Raw genomic sequence first — 18,656 nt, forward strand, 5'->3', positions numbered from 1 at the left:
TTGTCCAATGTTTGCTAAACAGCACAGACATCAGCACTGCTGAGATCCAGAGTCCCTTTTACAGTAATGGTCTTTTAACATAGTCCACCATTGGTTATTTTATGGCAGCATGAACTGCATTTAATACCATAAATATAAAGAACAGGTACTAGGGCATTTTTTGGTAATGTTTATCTCCATCAGCACTAGACTGTACCTTGAAAGAGACCTCCTACGGGATTTGTCACTAATGCACCTTTTAAGGGTTGAAAGCTTAACTGCTACATATGCTTTCATAATATGTGTTCTGTTATCAAACTTAGAAGCACTGAGACAAAATTGAAGAGAGAGCAAGAAAACACTTCAAGACTGCAAAACTTAATGGAGCCCAAAACTGGTATACCATGAAAGGTCTGCTCAGGACACCAAGTTCTTCAGCTGACATGACCAGAACACATTAGCCTTTCAACGCTCTCTCTCCAGTGAGTATTCCAACTCTCTTAAGAGAGTCAAAAGCCTGAATATTAGCTAAAAGTGGCATAGAGATGAATGAAGAAAAACCCTGTAGCTTCATATTAGATTGCTTAAATACTCTGAAACAAGAAGCAATTTCTCCCTCCCACTGCCACCAGTTTCTTGGGAACTCTCAGGTTATTTAATACCATAAGCAGTTGTGTCACACTGACTTAAGCTACAATCTATTAATACCTCAGCATTTTAAACGGGTACAGCTTCCCCTGTACAATTCTCGAGGTGAGCCCTTCTCCTGAAATGCATTCCTTACTCCCTACTCAAAACACAATACAATGAAGCAATAATATTCTCATCATTAGAAATAACAGTTCTTACTGTGTAATTACTGTTCAAGACTCTATTCAAGTAGGTAAAAAATACAGAAGTACAAACACCATTAGATGCCTGTTGTGACATTCTGTTAACAGACTGGAAAGTATGTAATAAACATACCTTCTATAAAATCATTTTCACCATACAGCTGCCTCTCTCCTACTCCATCGTCTTCATCTTGTCCATCTTCTTCATCTGGATTATTGATAACTTCTAGGCCAGCCTCGATAACTTCCACCAATTCATCTCGTTTATCCTTTCTAACGGGTTTCTCTTCTGGATGCCGAGTGAGCCCCATCTCCAACTGGAACACTTTCATGGATGTAAAGCTTTCAAAAGGAATGACGCCATATTCACTAGGCAGTTTGGCCCCCATGCTCACCTCAGCTTTGTCAATCTGGGAATGAAGAAACTCTAGGAGATCATTGGATGTTTGTTCTTTGGTGCCCTGGTAGTTCATACCATTGACCTTTGGGCTTTTTTTTTCCTGCAGGGACTTCAATTTATCACTCATTTCCTGAAGCTCTTGCTTCAACTGGGCAATCTGACGTTTCAGACTGGTAGCTCGGTTTTGATAATGCTCTTCTTGTTCCTGCAAGAGAGCTTGGTAATATTCTTTACCCATGTTTTCACCTACAACACCAGGTAAAGATCCGTTACCATCCGTTTGCGGAGCACACTCGAGCAAATACATGAGCAAGACTAAACTGAACAGTAAAGCAATGCCCACTAAGAGCCAACGAGTCCTGGCTTGAATTACTAAGCCTCTTCTGGGCATTCTTATATTATTTCTGTTTCCAATCCTAAAAGATGACTTATTTGCTCACGCTTTCCAGGGAACATCACCCCAGACATCAAATCTTAGAAAGAGAAGGAAAGTACAACTGTAACAGCTACTACAAGTTCTGGTAACATAGCTGATGAGCAGTTTTCAACCTTTGCCTTAATCAGGTGTCATGGCAGAGATGTAAATCTGAAGTTCCTATGTCATCCATAACCATCAACTGTAAGCCTGGTTGACGCCATACAGTTTGTTCAGGATCTCCTACCCCAAACAAAAAACAACTGCAAAAAGGGAGGAGGATGGGAGACACCAGCAAGGAGTCATATTTCCATTTCCTAATTCAGTCCTATTTGAAGGAGTTTAGCCTATTTCAAGTTCTTTGAGGAAAGTCTGCAAAAGTAATTTTATAGGCTTTGAACAGACAGCAATTTTTTCCCCCACTATGTGTGAGAGCAGTCTGCAGTTTAGTAACAGTGATTTTCATTGGCTAGTCTAGCTTCTCCTCTGGCACTTGAGTACTTTATTCCACTTCCCCTCCTTTCCTTGGAATATGTGGTTTGAGTCAGCAAAATGAAGACAGAACCTAGAATTAAAAGAAAGGTGCATATTAGAACTACATAGCAGCCAGTCATTTGGAAAACACATGAACAAAGTCGGAACACATGGATGGATGCAAAGGACTGCTGGTGGAACAGGTGAGAAAAGGAGAAAGAAACCATTATTTTTTCCTTTACATTACCCGTAAGTGACTCCCTTTGACATAGCGTCTGGAAAATAATAATATGGACAGTATAATGAAATGCATTTGTCACACAGCTAGGTAAAGCAGTAAAGGTTATTCCAGTTTCATCATGTTTTGTTTTAACTCTCCCATTCCTTCTTAGTTTTTTTGTTTTGTTTTACTCTGTAGGAGAAAAAAACCACCAACAAACCCACTCCATGTCCTTTCTACTCCTCTAAACTCAAAAAAAAACAAAACTCCAAGAACTATTTTTGAAGCAGCAGAAGCTTGCAATTTCTTTTGCTTTTACTTAAAGTAAATATCTTTCAGGGTATAACTATTCACTCATGAATTGTAGATTTAAATATCAAAGCTTACAGAAACAGCATTTCAGATTAAGTCAAATTCAACAGAAATTAAAATTCAAACCCCTATTCCTGATTGATGAAAGGGAGCCTCATATTATCCATTCATTAACATTTCCATCTTTTGATATGGTTAGACTAGTGTGAAGAGGCATTAACTACTTGCACTCTTATACCACTGACCAAACCAGCCTGGAGAAAAAGACCAGGGAAAGAGACCAGAGTTATGCAAGAGGGGGATATCAAAAATCCTGCTCAGCAATGACAGTCAGCTAAACATCTAATGGGCCTCTTTAATGACAGCATAAAAAGCCAAGAAGTAGGCTCAATGCATGTTAGTTCACTTTCTAACATTAATAAAATACTTTCAGTTAAAATTTGCTTGTATAAAATAAGTGAAACTCATTTAAATATATCTAGGGCTATACATCCATTTCAGCTGTGTTATGCAGTTACGGTTTGGGGGAAGTTCTGAGACTTCCTGTTTAGTTTCAGTACACTTATGAGACTGGAAAAAAATTACCCACTCCAATACTCCTTATATATGGGTTGGACAGACTTATCTAGCACTGCCAGCAGCCACAAAGCCTGTCTTCCTCTGACCTTGCAAGTCAGTCAGGATGCCACGATGCACTCCATGTGTTTACAACAAACACCTTGCAGTGTGGCTCCCAAGTTATGTCTTTGTGACTCTTCTCCTCTCCCTCTGGCTTCCAGCATCAGGATACTGCTTTAGTGAGAATGGGGTACCCCGATCAGTGGTATCATGATATTCAGTATTTGCAAGAAAGCTTCAATTACAAGCCCTGAAAGATTAAGTAATATATTCACCAACAGCAATGCCTGTGATAGCTGACCTTAAGTTTGCAGGCATGTCAGGCACACTAAGTTTGGCAACAGCTGAACACCTTGGAGTTGTTCAGATCAAGTCTACAGCACTGCTTGAAGCATTTTTTAGTATCTCTAGTGTTAAAGTCTCTTTTAATGAATAATTTAGATGGATTACGTAGAAATTCTTAATACAGCAGCTTAAAGGCAGTAGTTACCTGAAACTGATGCTTTTCGAACTCGGAAAAACCACTAAAAACTTTGATAGAAAATAAATAACAGCCTTTTCAACTGAATACTACATAACATCATTCCAAGTCAAAATAAGGCAGAAGTTAGTCACTCCTTATTTCACAAAGACAACATTATATAAATGCAAATTAAGTACCCATAAAGAGTGATCAACACCAGATGTATCCTCAGACTACTGACCACCATCCAGATGTGGTGAATCAAGGGAGACAGAAGAAACAACAATCTACAGGATAAAGCCAGTTCACAAAAATCACGTAATATCACTTCAAGATTTCTTCAGTAGAAAGATGACTACATTATGGTTTTTCACATTTCTTACTGAAATCTTGTTCTATTAGACTGCAAGAGGTGAAGCCACAATTAATAGCCTAAAGAACCATAACTTTCTTTAAACCTCGATAAATGCCAGACTGTACTAAACCCACTCCATGCAGAAGCTAGCACATCTTCAATCAATAAAGGCATATGGAAAAGTGATCAAACCACCTGACTTACATAAAACAACAATAAATCTCATTCCAACTATTTTAACTGTTGCTAACCGATAAATAGATACCCCTGAAGTTGGGACATTAGTCTCCCTGGCCTTTGTATTCAGTTCTTGCTCTACCAATAAATTGCCCTATGTTCAACTTCGATGAGTCACTAAATTTCTTTAGGTCTCATTCATGTCTTAGAAGCAAGTGACAACAGATCTCCTGACATGATGTCAAGAGAACACAATGTACCAGGAGATTAAGATTCCCTCAGGCAATAGCAGGGGGCAGCAAGGGAACAACTCTGTTCTTCATAATTTTATTAACTGTGGCTGAACATACATTATCATGGTAAGCATGGATTAAGGACATCAAAACACCTCCACAGGGACTCACCGCTGGCTCCGCATCACCAAGGCAAGAACAAAAGCTTAGGAATATCTGCACATTTCTGAGCCTTCCCACTGGCACTTCACCTGTTTACATTACAGGGCTGTTTGGTAGAGGGGTGCTTGGTGAAGACATACAATAAGCCCTTTCTGAAGCATTAAGAACTACACATGGTGGGCCGTAAACAGCTCACTGATCCTTTTCCTTCTAGGCTCTAATTATTCCTTCGTTAGCACAAACCCTTTATCTAGAGGGCTAGTGACAATCTTATTAACCAGACAGCCTTTTTACACAGAGATAGTCATTGCTTATTTATGTTTAACCAGTTTCATGCAACACCCTAAAGAACAGGCATTTTTCCTGCTACAGCTTCCCAGTGGCCTTTAAAGGCAAGGAATGTTCATGCAACCACTTATGCTGAATATTAAAATTTCAAATTGCACATGGAGAGCTGAATGGGTAAGCTAGCTTGCTAAAGCTGTGGGGACTGAGCCAATTTGGACAACTTTTTTTTTCCCTTCAGTATTACTTCTGCTGAGAAGAGTCATCATAAAGGAGTCAGACACAGATTTCATCTTGAATACTCCAAGTAGTGAGTGAAGCCAGCAAGAATATTCCCTCTTATCAGAAAAGGACAGTTTATGAGAACTCTATTTCGATATCCTTTCTTTTCAGAAAAAGCCCTATTTTTGCATATTTACAACCCAAATTTGATATGAATTAGGTCTGGCACAGCACTAATTTTAGGAATTCCAGTAACTACTCCCAGGCTGTAGAATAGGATTACAAGAAAAAACAGGCTGTGAAACCCCAGAATGAACAAAAGCACATGGGATCCCAAGAATCCCAATAGGGAAATTAACTGTGTTACATGGTACGTTCTGAAGTTTACAAAAAAGAGTAATAAGATTACCTGGAAGTAAGTAATCATGCAGAAGTCCCTGGAATTTAAGCGTTGAAAGATTAAGTTCCAAAATTTTAAATTGCACATGCTGATATTTCACTTTATTTCAATTCTTCAGAACAAGTATATTTGCAGTAGCCTCTATGATCTCCAAAGAATGAGACATCTCAGGCTTATACAATGCTTATAAAGAACTGCAAGCTTTCCAGAGCCAACTGGTTGTTAATTCTTTCTGGATTTCCAAGGCCTTATGTATATTCAACTATGGAAATGTTTCTGTTCCTTACAAAAGAGCTCATTGATTCCCTAAGCACAAGGGAATAGACCGGCATGCTAATTGAAAATGCTTTTAAATTTTTTTTTTATTGTATTAGCATTCTGTTTTGGTTCCTTGTTGCAAAGGATGAGTACATCTTTCTAAAGAGGGGAAACATTCACACTTAAAGCAGTGACCTAATTCAGTATGCACTTGGCTTCATGCCAGACTGTATGGACATTCCTTGCGTGAGCATGCTTTACTTTAGACATGTCCTTTTCACTCAGCATGCCCTAGATGGTCATTGTTTAGCTGCTTATGAAATTCCAGCTGATAGTTATTTTATTGTTCATAATTTCACCCAGATGCCACAGATATTCACTGTCTTAAGCCTCCTCCACACACACATTCTTCTCTTCTTGGCAAGTTATACAATGAAAACATAAGGTTTAATCTCATCCCTTGAATATTCCCTTCTTATTCTGAGAACAGTGTCACTGGAAACAGAATAGCTTATGAATGTTGGAGAAACACAGCACACAGTTATTTTCTCACTTGCTGAAACCAACACAAAGCAAGTTGGGTGTCTGCTCTCGCAGACAATCTTTGCATAAACCCTAGAGTGAGAAACCTCAAAACCATACCTTAAATACACAGAAACACATCATCTCTGCTTAGACAGTCTGCTGAGATACAGCCTGAGAAGAGACAAAGAAATTTTTCAAAGTTTTATTATACAGTTCTAGTCAAACAAGTACCAAAGTCAGATTTTTCAGCTGTTGGGAAGAAAAGCAAAGAGAAAGATATATCCACAAGCAGAATTAAAAGCCAAAGTTCTCACCTTCCATAGAGAACTACTCTTTACTCTAGAATCTCACCCTCACTGGACTGACTGTAAAAAACATCTTTTTATCACAATTCTGCCATCTGATTTACTTTCAGCCACAGCTCTGCCTCACAAGCACACATGTACACACACATGCACTGCTGGACAGGAGAAAAGTTGAAAGCCACAATCCATTTATGGAAAGATAACCTACATTCAAAAAAAATCAGCAGGAAAATGAAAATAATCACAAAATATTTTAGACCTTACCAGTTTAATATTAAATTCTGAAGAATTTGAATTTTGTGCTTATACACATTGCAACCAATGCCCACAATATACCAATCACATCAAGCACATGCAGCAGCTAATTTTCAAGCTTTGTAAAGTTTAGAAGACAACACAATGTTCCAATTTATCACAACATGCCAGTTTAGTTGGTAAGCACTGAACTTCAGCTTTGCTATTCACGTTACCTGTTTGACACTAAAGTGAACTTTTCTTCCAGCTACCTCTTATGATTTTCATCCATTTCCTCATGTCCTCCTCTGTACCTTCCTAGCATTCCCACTCTAAGGCATTCTATGAGTACCTTGGCATGCTCACACAGTCAATACTGTATAGGACCAAACCTGCAAGAGCACACATCAGCACTCTTCAACAGGTCAGAGCAACTTCTGCAGAAAGTTAATCTTCCAGCCACTGCAGCTCTAAACCAGAAGCCCAAGAGTTAAATAAGACCCAAAACAATGAGACAGCTGTCTTGGGAGACTAGGAGTCAGAATCAGCTCTCTATCACATCTAACTCAGCCCCAAAATCTGTGATCCTTAGTTCTTATAAGCTTATCAGCTCCACCTGGTTGATGAAAACAAAAAATGCATTCTGCACATGTCTGTCAGTCACACAGCAGACTCCGAGCAGCATCAGAGAGGCAGCTGTGTTTGTCACTGCACCCAGCCCCACCTGGCTGCTCGGCAGCCAACAACCCAGGGGAATGCTGAGCTAGCAGGTTAGCACTGCTCCTATTCACTCACTTTGGGGCTTTTGTGTCTCCCTCTGCTTTCTTTATTAGAAACTCCCACTGGTGAACACTGCCAAAGCCAGAGTCCCACAGGGGGGGCAGGGAGATGACTGCACACTGATCATCTCACTTCATTTTTAATTAAGGATGTGGAAAAAAAAAACCCACCACACAGTGGTGAACTGTACACATTATGAGCAGCCTATGATGAATTATAAAGTGCTCAAGCATATCAGCAATAGGCAACTTTAGACATTTGTTTAATTCCTAAATGGGAAGGAATAAAACTTATGCCTTTGGCACAGGGACCATAGTAGTACTCACAGTACAGCAGGACCAAGTAGTTCAGGCATGGGAACCATAAAAAAAAGTTACTTCAGTGATGGGTGCAACAATCACAGGATTTATTACTCAAAAAATAATATTCCTCATGCAAATGGTTTATTTTACAAAAAGCAACACTGTGGGTTTGCCAGCAGAAATGCTTTGCTCCAAAATAAAATTAAGACCAAACCTCCACAAGTTTCCACTGTCACATCAGAGACTCCAGTACACAGGGGAGATATACAGCATTTCTTATCTCCCTTGTTTCACACAATAAATCAACTCACTCTCTATACTAGGAAGAGATTTAATCAATAATAAATCCTGTCTTTTCCAAGGACCAGACTCTGTTAATTAATTACAGCTTTTCAGGAGATGCAACTGAAGCAACACACTTTATACTAACCTTGAAAACACAGAAACATAGAAAAGAGTAGGGTTTAATTCTAATAGTGGTGTTCAATCATCCTAAAAATCAAGTCTGTCTAGGCTTGGCCTATGAAAAACAATCAAGCAGGTCTCGCTCTTTACAGCCTTCCCAAACTCTCTCTTACAATTTCTGCCTCAATTTCAGGTTCCCTGGAATGTGTTTTTACAATAGCAACACAGACCATCAGGGCTGTGTGAAGGATCCATCCTGTTCCTGCACCACATTCCTCCCCACCCTATGTGCATGATCAAACAATAAATCAGCATGCCAAGCTGACAGAATAGGAAATAATATAGGGTTTATTGTTTCTGTTCTCAGAGAAAGCAAACAGAAGGTGGTATCCAACAACCTAGAGGTGATGGTATTTTTGCCATGACAATCCCTGAAAAAAGCAGTCATGCTGTCATCCTCAAATGAAGGAAACATTAACTGCACTGAAATGGTTTAAATGCAATTCTTTAATAATCTACTGTGAAATAACAAGGAAAAAAAATGACCTTTTGCTGAAGCAGTTTTATCTCCTATAAGTGAGAAAAGCAAGCAAGTTATCACTTGTCTTGGCACTTGTTGTTCCTAAACAAAACTAGATCTATTACATACTTAAGTAGACAAATGAAAGAACAGCATTATTCACATTATTTACTTTATACCTAAGCAATGAGCTTATGAATAGGAGCCCTGCTTTGGCTTCAGTGAAACCAGAGCAAGTCCATTTGCCTGGAAACTGCTGAATTAAAACTGGAACTTGAAACCCAAACGGTTACACCTGAACTACGCTGGTCAGTATTATCCCATTTCAGATAAGGCCAGGAAATAAAAGTCAACTCACAGTCACTTTACTGTTTGTATGAAGAGAGACATCTTCTTGGCAAGAAAAGCTACCTAAAATGTCCTAGGTAGGACCAGCTGAAGGAGTTCTGTTTGTTTGCTTGCTTGCTTGTTTTAAAATTCTATTGAATAGCTATCATGAAAGGCTCATTACCTTTAGCTTCCGCACGATAAATAATTTTTCTATTTTACACACATTTTCCTACAGTTATTTAGCTTGTGGGTTTCTGCACTGCTGAAGGTGCTATTCCTCTTTTTAAATTTGGCAAGAAAACCACAAACTCTAAGTTTGGAGAAGCATGTCTTCTTCCTCTTATTGAAAGGGAATTGAAGGAATGACTATGCTTATTGTGCCTACTCTGTTGGTTGCTAAAGTTCAACCTAGAACTGGGAACAGAAGTACAAGTAGCTACTTCAGTACAATTATCAGGGAAGCTCTTTCTCCTAGTATTCCTAACATCTTGTAAGTAATGCTGGTTTTCACATGAGCATTAGGCAAGAACCCAGCCTACTTTTACCACATGCTTTGTTAAGCCCTTATTAACAACACAGTGTCCATGAGGGACTGCATAAATTGGGCAACTAACATGGCAGTGAGGTGGTTCCCAGTCCAGGGCACAACACCCGAGCAACTGCACCCAGCTGATGGCAGCACTCAGGTCTGCTCACTGAGGGGTGGCAGAACCTCCAAACAGCACGTGTAACACTGCACACCCAACCCAGGGCAAAAGGTCTGCTGTGGAGGACAGCTTAAGCAAGACGAAATCCCAGTTCTTACAGCAACTGTTGCTTATCTTCAAGGATGCACAATAGTCTCCATCAGAGTACATGCTGCAGAATGCTCTTGTCCTTTCAGTATGATAGAGCAACAGCTGCAGCAAGAGGCAGAAATTAAACTTATGATGCCCAGCAGCCTTCCAAAAGACAATGCTGTAGTAGGGCTTTTGTGCACAGGAAGACAGCCTGCTTTAGAAGGACAGAAAAAACAGTTACACTTAGAAAGCATCACCTTGAATCAAAGGGAACGAGAAAAGGTGAAATATTCTTTAGACACCCAAAGTGTCTAAAAACATAAAAGGCTCCAGCTAAATATTTCCCCCATACGAGATGAACATGCTCCAGCAAATGAAATAGAACAGTAAAAGGTAACTGGTGATCCCAGCTTGGGCACAGTATACCTACATTTTCACTGATGCCATGTTCTGTTCATTAAAAACATACACTAAGAATGACTGCAATTGTCCACTATGGTATGGTTAACAGGCAAAGGCAAAGAGGTGAGAATAACGTGGCTTTCTTGCAACTGCTTCACTTAACTTCCACATCTAAATATGTTCTCAGAATTAAGCTGTCTTCTGTTTTCTCACATCTATCATCTAGTTCTCTATGTATGGAGGCTGAGATAACATAGTTACTGTACCCTAAGCATAGTGAAAATATAAATGCCAATCTAAGTAAAAACTCGTGTGCTGTTTTTAAAGGATAATTGTTATTCAAGTTCATACATGGAACCAGTGGAAGATTTCCCACTGTGGGAGGTAAGGATCCAGTTTCCTTATACTGTAAAGCAAACCTGAAAATGCTGTAGAGCAAAACAGATTCCCTTTGAGGCCTCGAAGGTACGTAGCAGGTGGTTATCACATAGAGATTACTTTTCTTTTTACCCTATGAAAAGAAGAGAGAATCCTTACCCAGTGTTCTTTCTAACAGTTGCCCAGCTAATTAACTAATTACCCAATATTTGAAAAAAAACTGTTTGAGACTTAATCGTGTGAAGGAGTTAATTTTTTTTTTTTTTTCATTTTTTTGGTAATTTTTCTATGGTAAGAGTGATAATGTTTTCAAGGATGTAACAATCCAGACTATGATGCAGCTGTAGCAGTTGAAGTGAAAATACAGAGAACATAAATTCTCAAGTGCCTCCAACTTTCTTTAAAAGATTTTCAAAGATCTATTAACATCTGATTTAAATTGAATTTTAAAAAAAGTTTCACTGGACAACTGAGTACCACAGCAACGTTGTCACTGAAATTATGATTTATTGCCAAATATTTTGGGAGGAGGGTACCTTGGACCAGGGAATATTTGCAAAAAAATCTCTGTGGCAAGTTTGAAGAGCAGTAAGACTCCTGAAGTGACCACTGGAAGACGTTTCTGTGCATTCTGTCCAACTGGTAGTTTGGCCTATTAATTTTAAAATAACTAAACCCAGTTTAAAATACTACTTGATACAGAAATTCTGAAAAAATGATGCCTTGAAAAATCAATCACTCTCAAGTTTTGCTTAAATAAATTGAATCAGGTAGCTCGAGTTCACATGTGGTCTACAAAGCCGTGCTCCCTTCGCTGTTCCTCAGTCCACGATCTCAGCTGGAAGGAGGAACACAACCTACAAATGTTTTCAGAATGGCTAAAAATCAGCATAGTAGTTCAGGTTCTGCTTTCAGCACAACAAATCAGCCACGAATATTTCACCAGACATGAAAGCTGGATGCCAAATGATTGAGAAACATCTGGTGCGTTCCAGAAGCACAGCTAAAAGCACTTATGTCATCTGTAATTTTTCAATTTGACATTATAACTAAGCATTACCTTACTCTTGAAGGGCTAGCAATAGCAAGCTTCATCAAAAACAGAGGCCAGCAGTTTGTCAAACTATCTCTCTTGATATTTGCCTTGCATTAAAAAAGTTACAAGTATGAAAAAATAGAAACACCAAACACTCAACACTTTGCACTATCCTGCTTCCCCTCTCCTGTTTTGTTTTTCAAGTCCCTGAAGTCAGTCTTTGGACCACTTGAAACATCTTTCCTCTTCTTTTCTTGAAGGAAGAGATCAACATGGTTTGGAGGGGAGAGAAGCCAGGAGTTTCTGCAAACCTCTGCTAAGTTTTTGCAGATTCCTTGTGGTGGTTTTTTGTCGTGCTCGTATTCCACAACTTTTTTTTTCCTTTAATTTTTTAAATTGTTTTGCTTCACAGCAGGGACATACAGGTTGTTATCAAAGACACTTGTCACAAGTGCTGCATTTATCTTATGGTCCTACTGGCAACAACTGCCATTACACTATTTGAACACTGGTTTAAAGGTTTTTTTACCCTCCCCTCTTGTCCCTTCAGACAGTCAACTTAAATCCCCATCACACTGTCACCTCTCCATCTGATAGATGCTTAGGACCTTAGTCAACTAAGGAGGAATTCTGAAGATTTAAATGCAAAAAATTCAAAGTTACTGGATTATGTCTGAAATTGATGGGGGGGGGGAACCAACTTAAAGAAACACGCTTAGTAGCACTTAATAGCAGAATCTAATACAGTATTCTGGATGTCCTTTGCCAAAATACCGGGGGTAAAATCTGCCCTGCAGAGACATCTTACTGGAGCACTGCTTCCAGACCGTGCCAGGAAGAGACAGGCACACCAGCCACACCAGCCTCTGTCCAGCCAGCACCAACCGCAACCCACACTCACCCTCCTACTTCACAAATTGTACGTCTCTTCCGCAGAAGATCTCTATCAGAAGATCTCAGATCACATGAAAGATGGACTAAACTGCTATCACTCAGCAGTCTTAATTTTCACTCTACCAGGGCATCAGGAAGATGTGCAAATCATCTGCTGCCCCTGTGACTGGGAGTAGTATCAACAGTGCTGACAAGTGTCATCATTTTTGACACCACTGCTTGGGGAAACCTTTAAGAGACAGCAGAAGTCATCTGAAAGCTGTCACCAAAAACACTGTCACAGGACTGATTTTATTGCACAGAAACTTATGACTTAGCCCTCTATACAATTCCAGAGACTCAGAATTGTGCTCGCATTTTATATTTTCACACTGTTTCAAAACACAAGCTCATTTACATCATTTCCTCTGCTTTAATTCAACAGTGCTCCTAACAAGTTTCAATTGCTTCCTGTGCTTTGTTGCTCAACACCTGCCCTTGCAGCAGCAACACAAACTCAACCCAGAAGAACCATCTAAATATTATTTCTACAGAGAAGATACACAGATAAAAACACCAGACATTTACACTGGAGTAGCAGAAAATCTGCCTGCTAAGCTGCCTTGCTACAATTAACTATCACATGGTAAATGTCACAGGACATACCCACAACATCTACAAACAGAATTAGGTGCAGCACCTCTGTACAGCAGCACAGCTTTAAACATCCGTGGCTTTCAGCAACTACACACCTGAAAGCCAGAGACTGTCCTTCCATGTCTCGTGCAACTGGCATCTAAAAAACTATTAGAGCCCTTTTTCTTACGTGATTAACTGGGACCAGTTAATACAAAAATACTCCAGATTCATATACAACTTTTCAGAGAACTCACATGTCCTTACAAGTTTGGTCTTTCATGAAAGCACTGATCTATTGTCTCGAAAAAAAGGAAAATGAACAGTGCAGACACACTAACCTCCTTTTATAGTTCATGTTCATTTATCAAAGTTAAATATAAGAAGCAGGTATCTACACAGGATAAAAAAACCCTAAGCTGTTTAGCAATTTAACTTGGAAATACAATAAATGCAAGTTTTGTATTTCTAAGATACCTTTAACTCCTAGGTGTTCTGCATTGTATTATTTTAACTTTGAACACATGAGAACCAGTCTTGAGTTCAGCAAAATGAGAGAACTTGCTGGTGACAGCCATTAAAAGTAAGTGGGTAGGACCCATCTCCATAGGATTATTTTAGCCATGAAAGAATTTTACCTCTGTTCTAGAACTCACATATTGGTTTCCTTGAACAGAAATTCCCTACAGTATGCCAGAGAAGAGTAAAATTAATTTCCTTAGTTTTTGGGAGAAAAAGTGCCAAAAGCGTCCCCACCCAACCCTCTCTCAGCATCAGCCCAGCCAACTCGACACTGCTGAGACAGCTGTGCCACTTCAATTTTGCACACTCCTTTTGTTGCCTGGTGTGTACTTGCACTCCAACTCCCACTCCTCTACTGACATTTTGGGTCATTTCTGGCCATGGTAGAGAAGCTAACCCACTAATGGACAAGGATCCTCTTCCAGGAGCTGCTTCGCCAATGAAACACCACCATTTAGTACAGGGGAAGAAGAATGGGTAAGAACAGAGGCCAGACAGACCTGCCCTTTATCACTCACCCACTCCACCAGTGAAAGAAAAACACAGGCAGACCTGCCCCTTCTGTCACCCACCAGCAGAGCTGCCAACAACACTGTCCTCAAGTACGCCTACTCAGGAGACATGCTCATGCTCCACTGCAGGCTGGAGAGGCAGACGGGGTCCAGACCAAGAACCCCGGGGCCACAGTAAGGGCTAAAAGAATCAATTAGACTCAAGGGCACTGTGCTGGAAGGCACCTGTAGTACAGGCATCACAAAGCAGTAAACAAGCCAATCACTATGGTTACTTCTTATTACTGTTGAAGATGATTGTCAGGAAATGGTTAGATTAAAGAAGTACATGCAAGACTTCCTCACATGACAGCTTCCTCACCTCGTCATATTTGGATGCTCTGAATTTCACTTTGAAACACCAACACCGCTGATGGTCTTTGCAGCACTCACAGCCTGAAATGGCTTTCCAGTTTCATCAACTTGCTAATAACAGTTTTAGAGCACTTGGTTTGTGAATGAAAAGAGCCTTTAAAAACAGATAAGGTAAAGCAGAGATCGTTCCAAGATATTATTCCACCACACTCCATTCAGAAATAATTGTGGAGCGAGTGCCTCCTGCCAGCCTTACCATAAAAAAAGAGCTGCAGCATAGACAGCCTGGTGCCAGCATAGAAAGAGCACAAGCTTCTCAACAAGTATTTCCTTTTCCCTTGAATCTCTGATCGTTAGTGACTACATATGGCTTGCAATGATTACCTTGATACTCTTTTTTAAGAAGTTTCTCAGCTAGCAGTAACCAACAGAATCACCAGTTTAGATTACACACACCAAAAAGTATAAGATAACCAAAACTATTAAGCCGAACAACCTGCCTGTCTACATTTTTAGGTATACACAAGATAACTGCAGCCTTACAATGAACATTTTTAAAATAGTTAGCTGCACCTAAAAAAAGCCTCAGACAGTATCCTGCTCTACTCCTTTTGCACCAAAAGACACTCACATCTGGAGGGCTGCAACTTGCAGAATTTTTCCTGCCCTCAAAAACTATTTTTTGTTTCAAAAGAGCTTCATAAAAAAAGAAATTAAGAGCATTAATGTCATCGCACACTTTCAGATTTTTTTAATAAACCATAATATTAATGGATGTGCTGGGCTTTTCTAATCATCATTCAGAATAAAACTGTTCTGGCAGACAGTAAGTGCCCTTCTGCAAATTCTTACAAGCTGTGGTTCTAACTCAGAAATAAAACTATATTGCCATTCCCTTCAAAAGGCATTACATTTCTTTATGAACATCTTGTGAGTTATGGTTTCATTTTTCCCTTTCCAGCACTAAACTAGCAAGAACATAATGAGATGTGTAGATAAAGCACAGGTTTGGGGGATTTTTTGTTTGGTTGTTTTTTTTTTTTTGTGGTGGGGTTTGAATTTTTTTCCTAAAAAAAATAAATAAATATGCTCCTGAAACATTTTCTTTCCATTGTACCCTTTGAGAATTCTTTTTAAATTATTTTTTAATTTTTTTAAAGGAAGTCTTGTGCTTTTGAAATACCTACCTATATGCCATTTTATTTTTCCAGGAGCAAGATTATCATGGCCTGTTTCCCATACTTTTATTCTGGAGGGATAGTCCTCTAGAGGTTAGACGAGCTAACAGAAAGCCAAGGACATTATCAATTCCATCACTGACCCAAAGCATGAGTTTCATTCCCACCTCTGTGATCCTGCTTCCGCATTATTTAAAGAGAAAATACTGCAAGTCATGAAGCTTGCTTCATAATGACAGAAGTGTTTCAGAGTCAAGAAAAATATTGTGCAATTTGTTTTCTGCAGTGAAAAAACCTGGCCTCGTATTTCTCAGACCCTCCCTCCTCCAAGCTTCAGTTTTGTAAAAGTTCAGATTGTTCTGGTGATCATTCTTATAAAGAGGTCTACAGAACACTTCTGGCAAGCCTGAAAGTAGCAGACTGGGGTTGAAATTCTTGTGCCACATATGCTTGTGGGGTTTTTTTGGCAACAGACCACAGCTACTTATCCTTTAACAGTCCCCTCAGATGATGTTTCTCACTCACTTGGGGAGACCCATATCCTGTCCTTGGAACATAAAAGCAAAGAATTTAAATTTAAGAGTAATTTCGTGCAACTTCTACCACAATGTAACAGCTGTACTGACAGGTTTGGGGGTTTCTTTTTTTCCCCCCTTCAAGCCTGAGAAAGACACTGAGACAGTCATGGCATCAAGAAAGGAAAGAACTATTCAAGATCAACTAATCTTAATCACACTGAAAGTTTTATGTGCTTTCTCCAGAAACAGACAAGCTGAAGAATTTCTGTTTGGGCCATACAGTCATGTACTTCAAAAATCATCATTCTTCCTTCCATGTCCACAGTTTAGGACAGTGGTGCTGTAGCAACACTCAGTGGGGTCTCTGATACTTGTGATAAGGACTTACTGGCAAATAGTCTCCTGTAAAAGCCTCAGGGTATAATTGAAACTCATAGCTAAAATCCCCCCCGCAAAACACATCTACCTCCACTGACAGCTACTGGGAATATTTCCAAGCTGCTGTCTTTGACAGTGTTTGGGGACCCACTACCTAGCTAATAAATAAAGGGAAGCCAGAAATTTCCTTCGAACACAGTAAAGCAAGACAGGAACTTGCAGCTAGTACATGCTGGAAAAGAAGAAACTGTCTTATGAGGCCTAGCATTACAATCTCCAAGGAAAAAAAAACAAAAGGAAAAAAAAGATTTTTTACTGTATGACCTTAATTTGAGGGATACTGGCTCAATGCTAAAACAACCCCTCTTTTCTGCAGTTCTTTTGAGTTACCCATGAGAGCAAAAGAATAAAGTTAGTCTTTATCCATCCAGTTTAGCAGAAGAGATCAGTGTCTCAATTTCCACCTTGATAGAGGGACTCAAAGAGAAAATACCACATGCAAACAAAGCCACAGAATAAAGTAAACATTAATTAAGCAGATCTTGATTTTACTTCCCTGAATACGTGTACTATCATGTTTAAATTTTTGTATACTCACTTTTAAGAATGGTCTTGCAAAGAGCAAGCCCCCGTTTCTGCTTTAGCATTTCTGAATCAAATGGCTGCTAACAATAGCACAATTTTTTTTTTTATGTTCAATACCAAAACGTCCCAACTTTCACCGTACAAGAGCGCAGAATTTACTGAGCAAGAACGTGCCTTACAAAAAAAAAAAAAAACAAACACACCCAAAAAAAGGAGATGTAAACCACAGTTAAATAATAGTCAATATTTTACTGACAATAATTAAGTACCCTCTCATCATCATTTCCTCTATTTTTGGGGGGAAGGCTAGTGGAAGGAATGGAGGTTTCCCGCAGTCCGAGCAAGTTAAAAGGCACCTCCGCATCCCCAGCCCGGGCGATGACACAGTGCCCGCCCCGGCCCTGCGCTGTCCGGGGCCACCGCGGAGCGGGCGCTGCTGGGGGGCCGCCCCGCCGCATCCCAGTGCCTGCGCCCCACAAACGCGGCGCCCAGCACGCCCACGGCCAGTTAACACAATGGAAACGCAGCCGTCAGGAGAGAGAGAGAGAGAGAGAGAGAGAGAGACACTCGTTTTATTGTTGAGATAGCTCTGCGGTAAAAACCGAGTGGCCCAGCGTACCCAGCCCCCGCCGCCGGGGCGGTCGGGACAGCCCCCATCCCACCAGCGGATCCACCGCCGCCCGCGGCGCTCAGCCCGGGCCACCCGCGGCCCCGCTCCGGGCCGGGACACGGGGCCGGGCCCGCCGCGATACCCCCGCCCGGGGCCGGGGGGGCTCTGGGGCGCTGCGCGGCACCTTCCCCCGGCGGCGGGGGCGCGGCCGGGCCCGGCGGGCAGGTGAGGGGCCGGGGGAGGGCGGAGGGGCGCGGTGCCGCCGTACTCACCGCGCGGGCCGGCGGCGCCGCGGCCGCACTTCCTGCACGCTCGGAAATGAGCGGGCGGGACCCTCCGCCGCGCCGCTTAAAGGGGACGGACCGGCCGCCCCCGACCGCCCCCGGGGCGGAACCGTGTCCCCCGCGCACTCCCGGGGGGAGCGGGGCTCGGCTGGGCTGGTGCCGAGCGCCGGCGGGGAGGGGCTCGGGATCTCTCTCTCTGCCGCCTGCCCGCCCAGCGCCTCGGGGCGCCTCGCTGCCCGCACACCGCCGGGTTCCGGGGCGCAACGGAGAGGGCGAGAAGTCCGTGCCTGAGGGCGAGGATCGGGAGCGTAATCGATGCCCGCCCCGCGGCTCTGGGGCAGCGCCCGCCGGGCCGTTCGCTCAGCACCCCCGCCACACGGACCGCCGGGCCCGCGGGGAGCGCC

At 41.3% G+C, this 18,656-nt stretch overlaps 1 protein-coding gene across 2 annotated transcripts in view; it reads right to left on the bottom strand.

The window, feature by feature from the left end:
* CSGALNACT2 (chondroitin sulfate N-acetylgalactosaminyltransferase 2) overlaps positions 1–18,312 on the bottom strand; it is a 33,663-nt gene extending 15,351 nt beyond the window's left edge. The window contains exons 1-2 of one of the 2 annotated variants that reach the window (XM_027649576.1): positions 18,241–18,312; positions 946–2,192 (exon numbers count right to left, since the gene is read on the bottom strand). In XM_027649576.1, coding sequence (XP_027505377.1) covers positions 946–1,603 — 658 coding nt within the window. In that variant the 5' untranslated portion in view covers positions 1,604–2,192; positions 18,241–18,312. Of the gene's footprint in view, positions 1–945; positions 2,193–6,448; positions 6,588–18,240 lie in introns of those variants that run through there. The other variant, XM_027649577.1, reaches the window with a different exon arrangement.
* Positions 18,313–18,656: the final 344 nt, after the last annotated feature.

This window comes from Corapipo altera, unplaced genomic scaffold, assembly GCF_003945725.1.
Source record: "Corapipo altera isolate COAL_440 unplaced genomic scaffold, ASM394572v1 53, whole genome shotgun sequence".
Taxonomy (NCBI): domain Eukaryota; kingdom Metazoa; phylum Chordata; class Aves; order Passeriformes; family Pipridae; genus Corapipo; species Corapipo altera.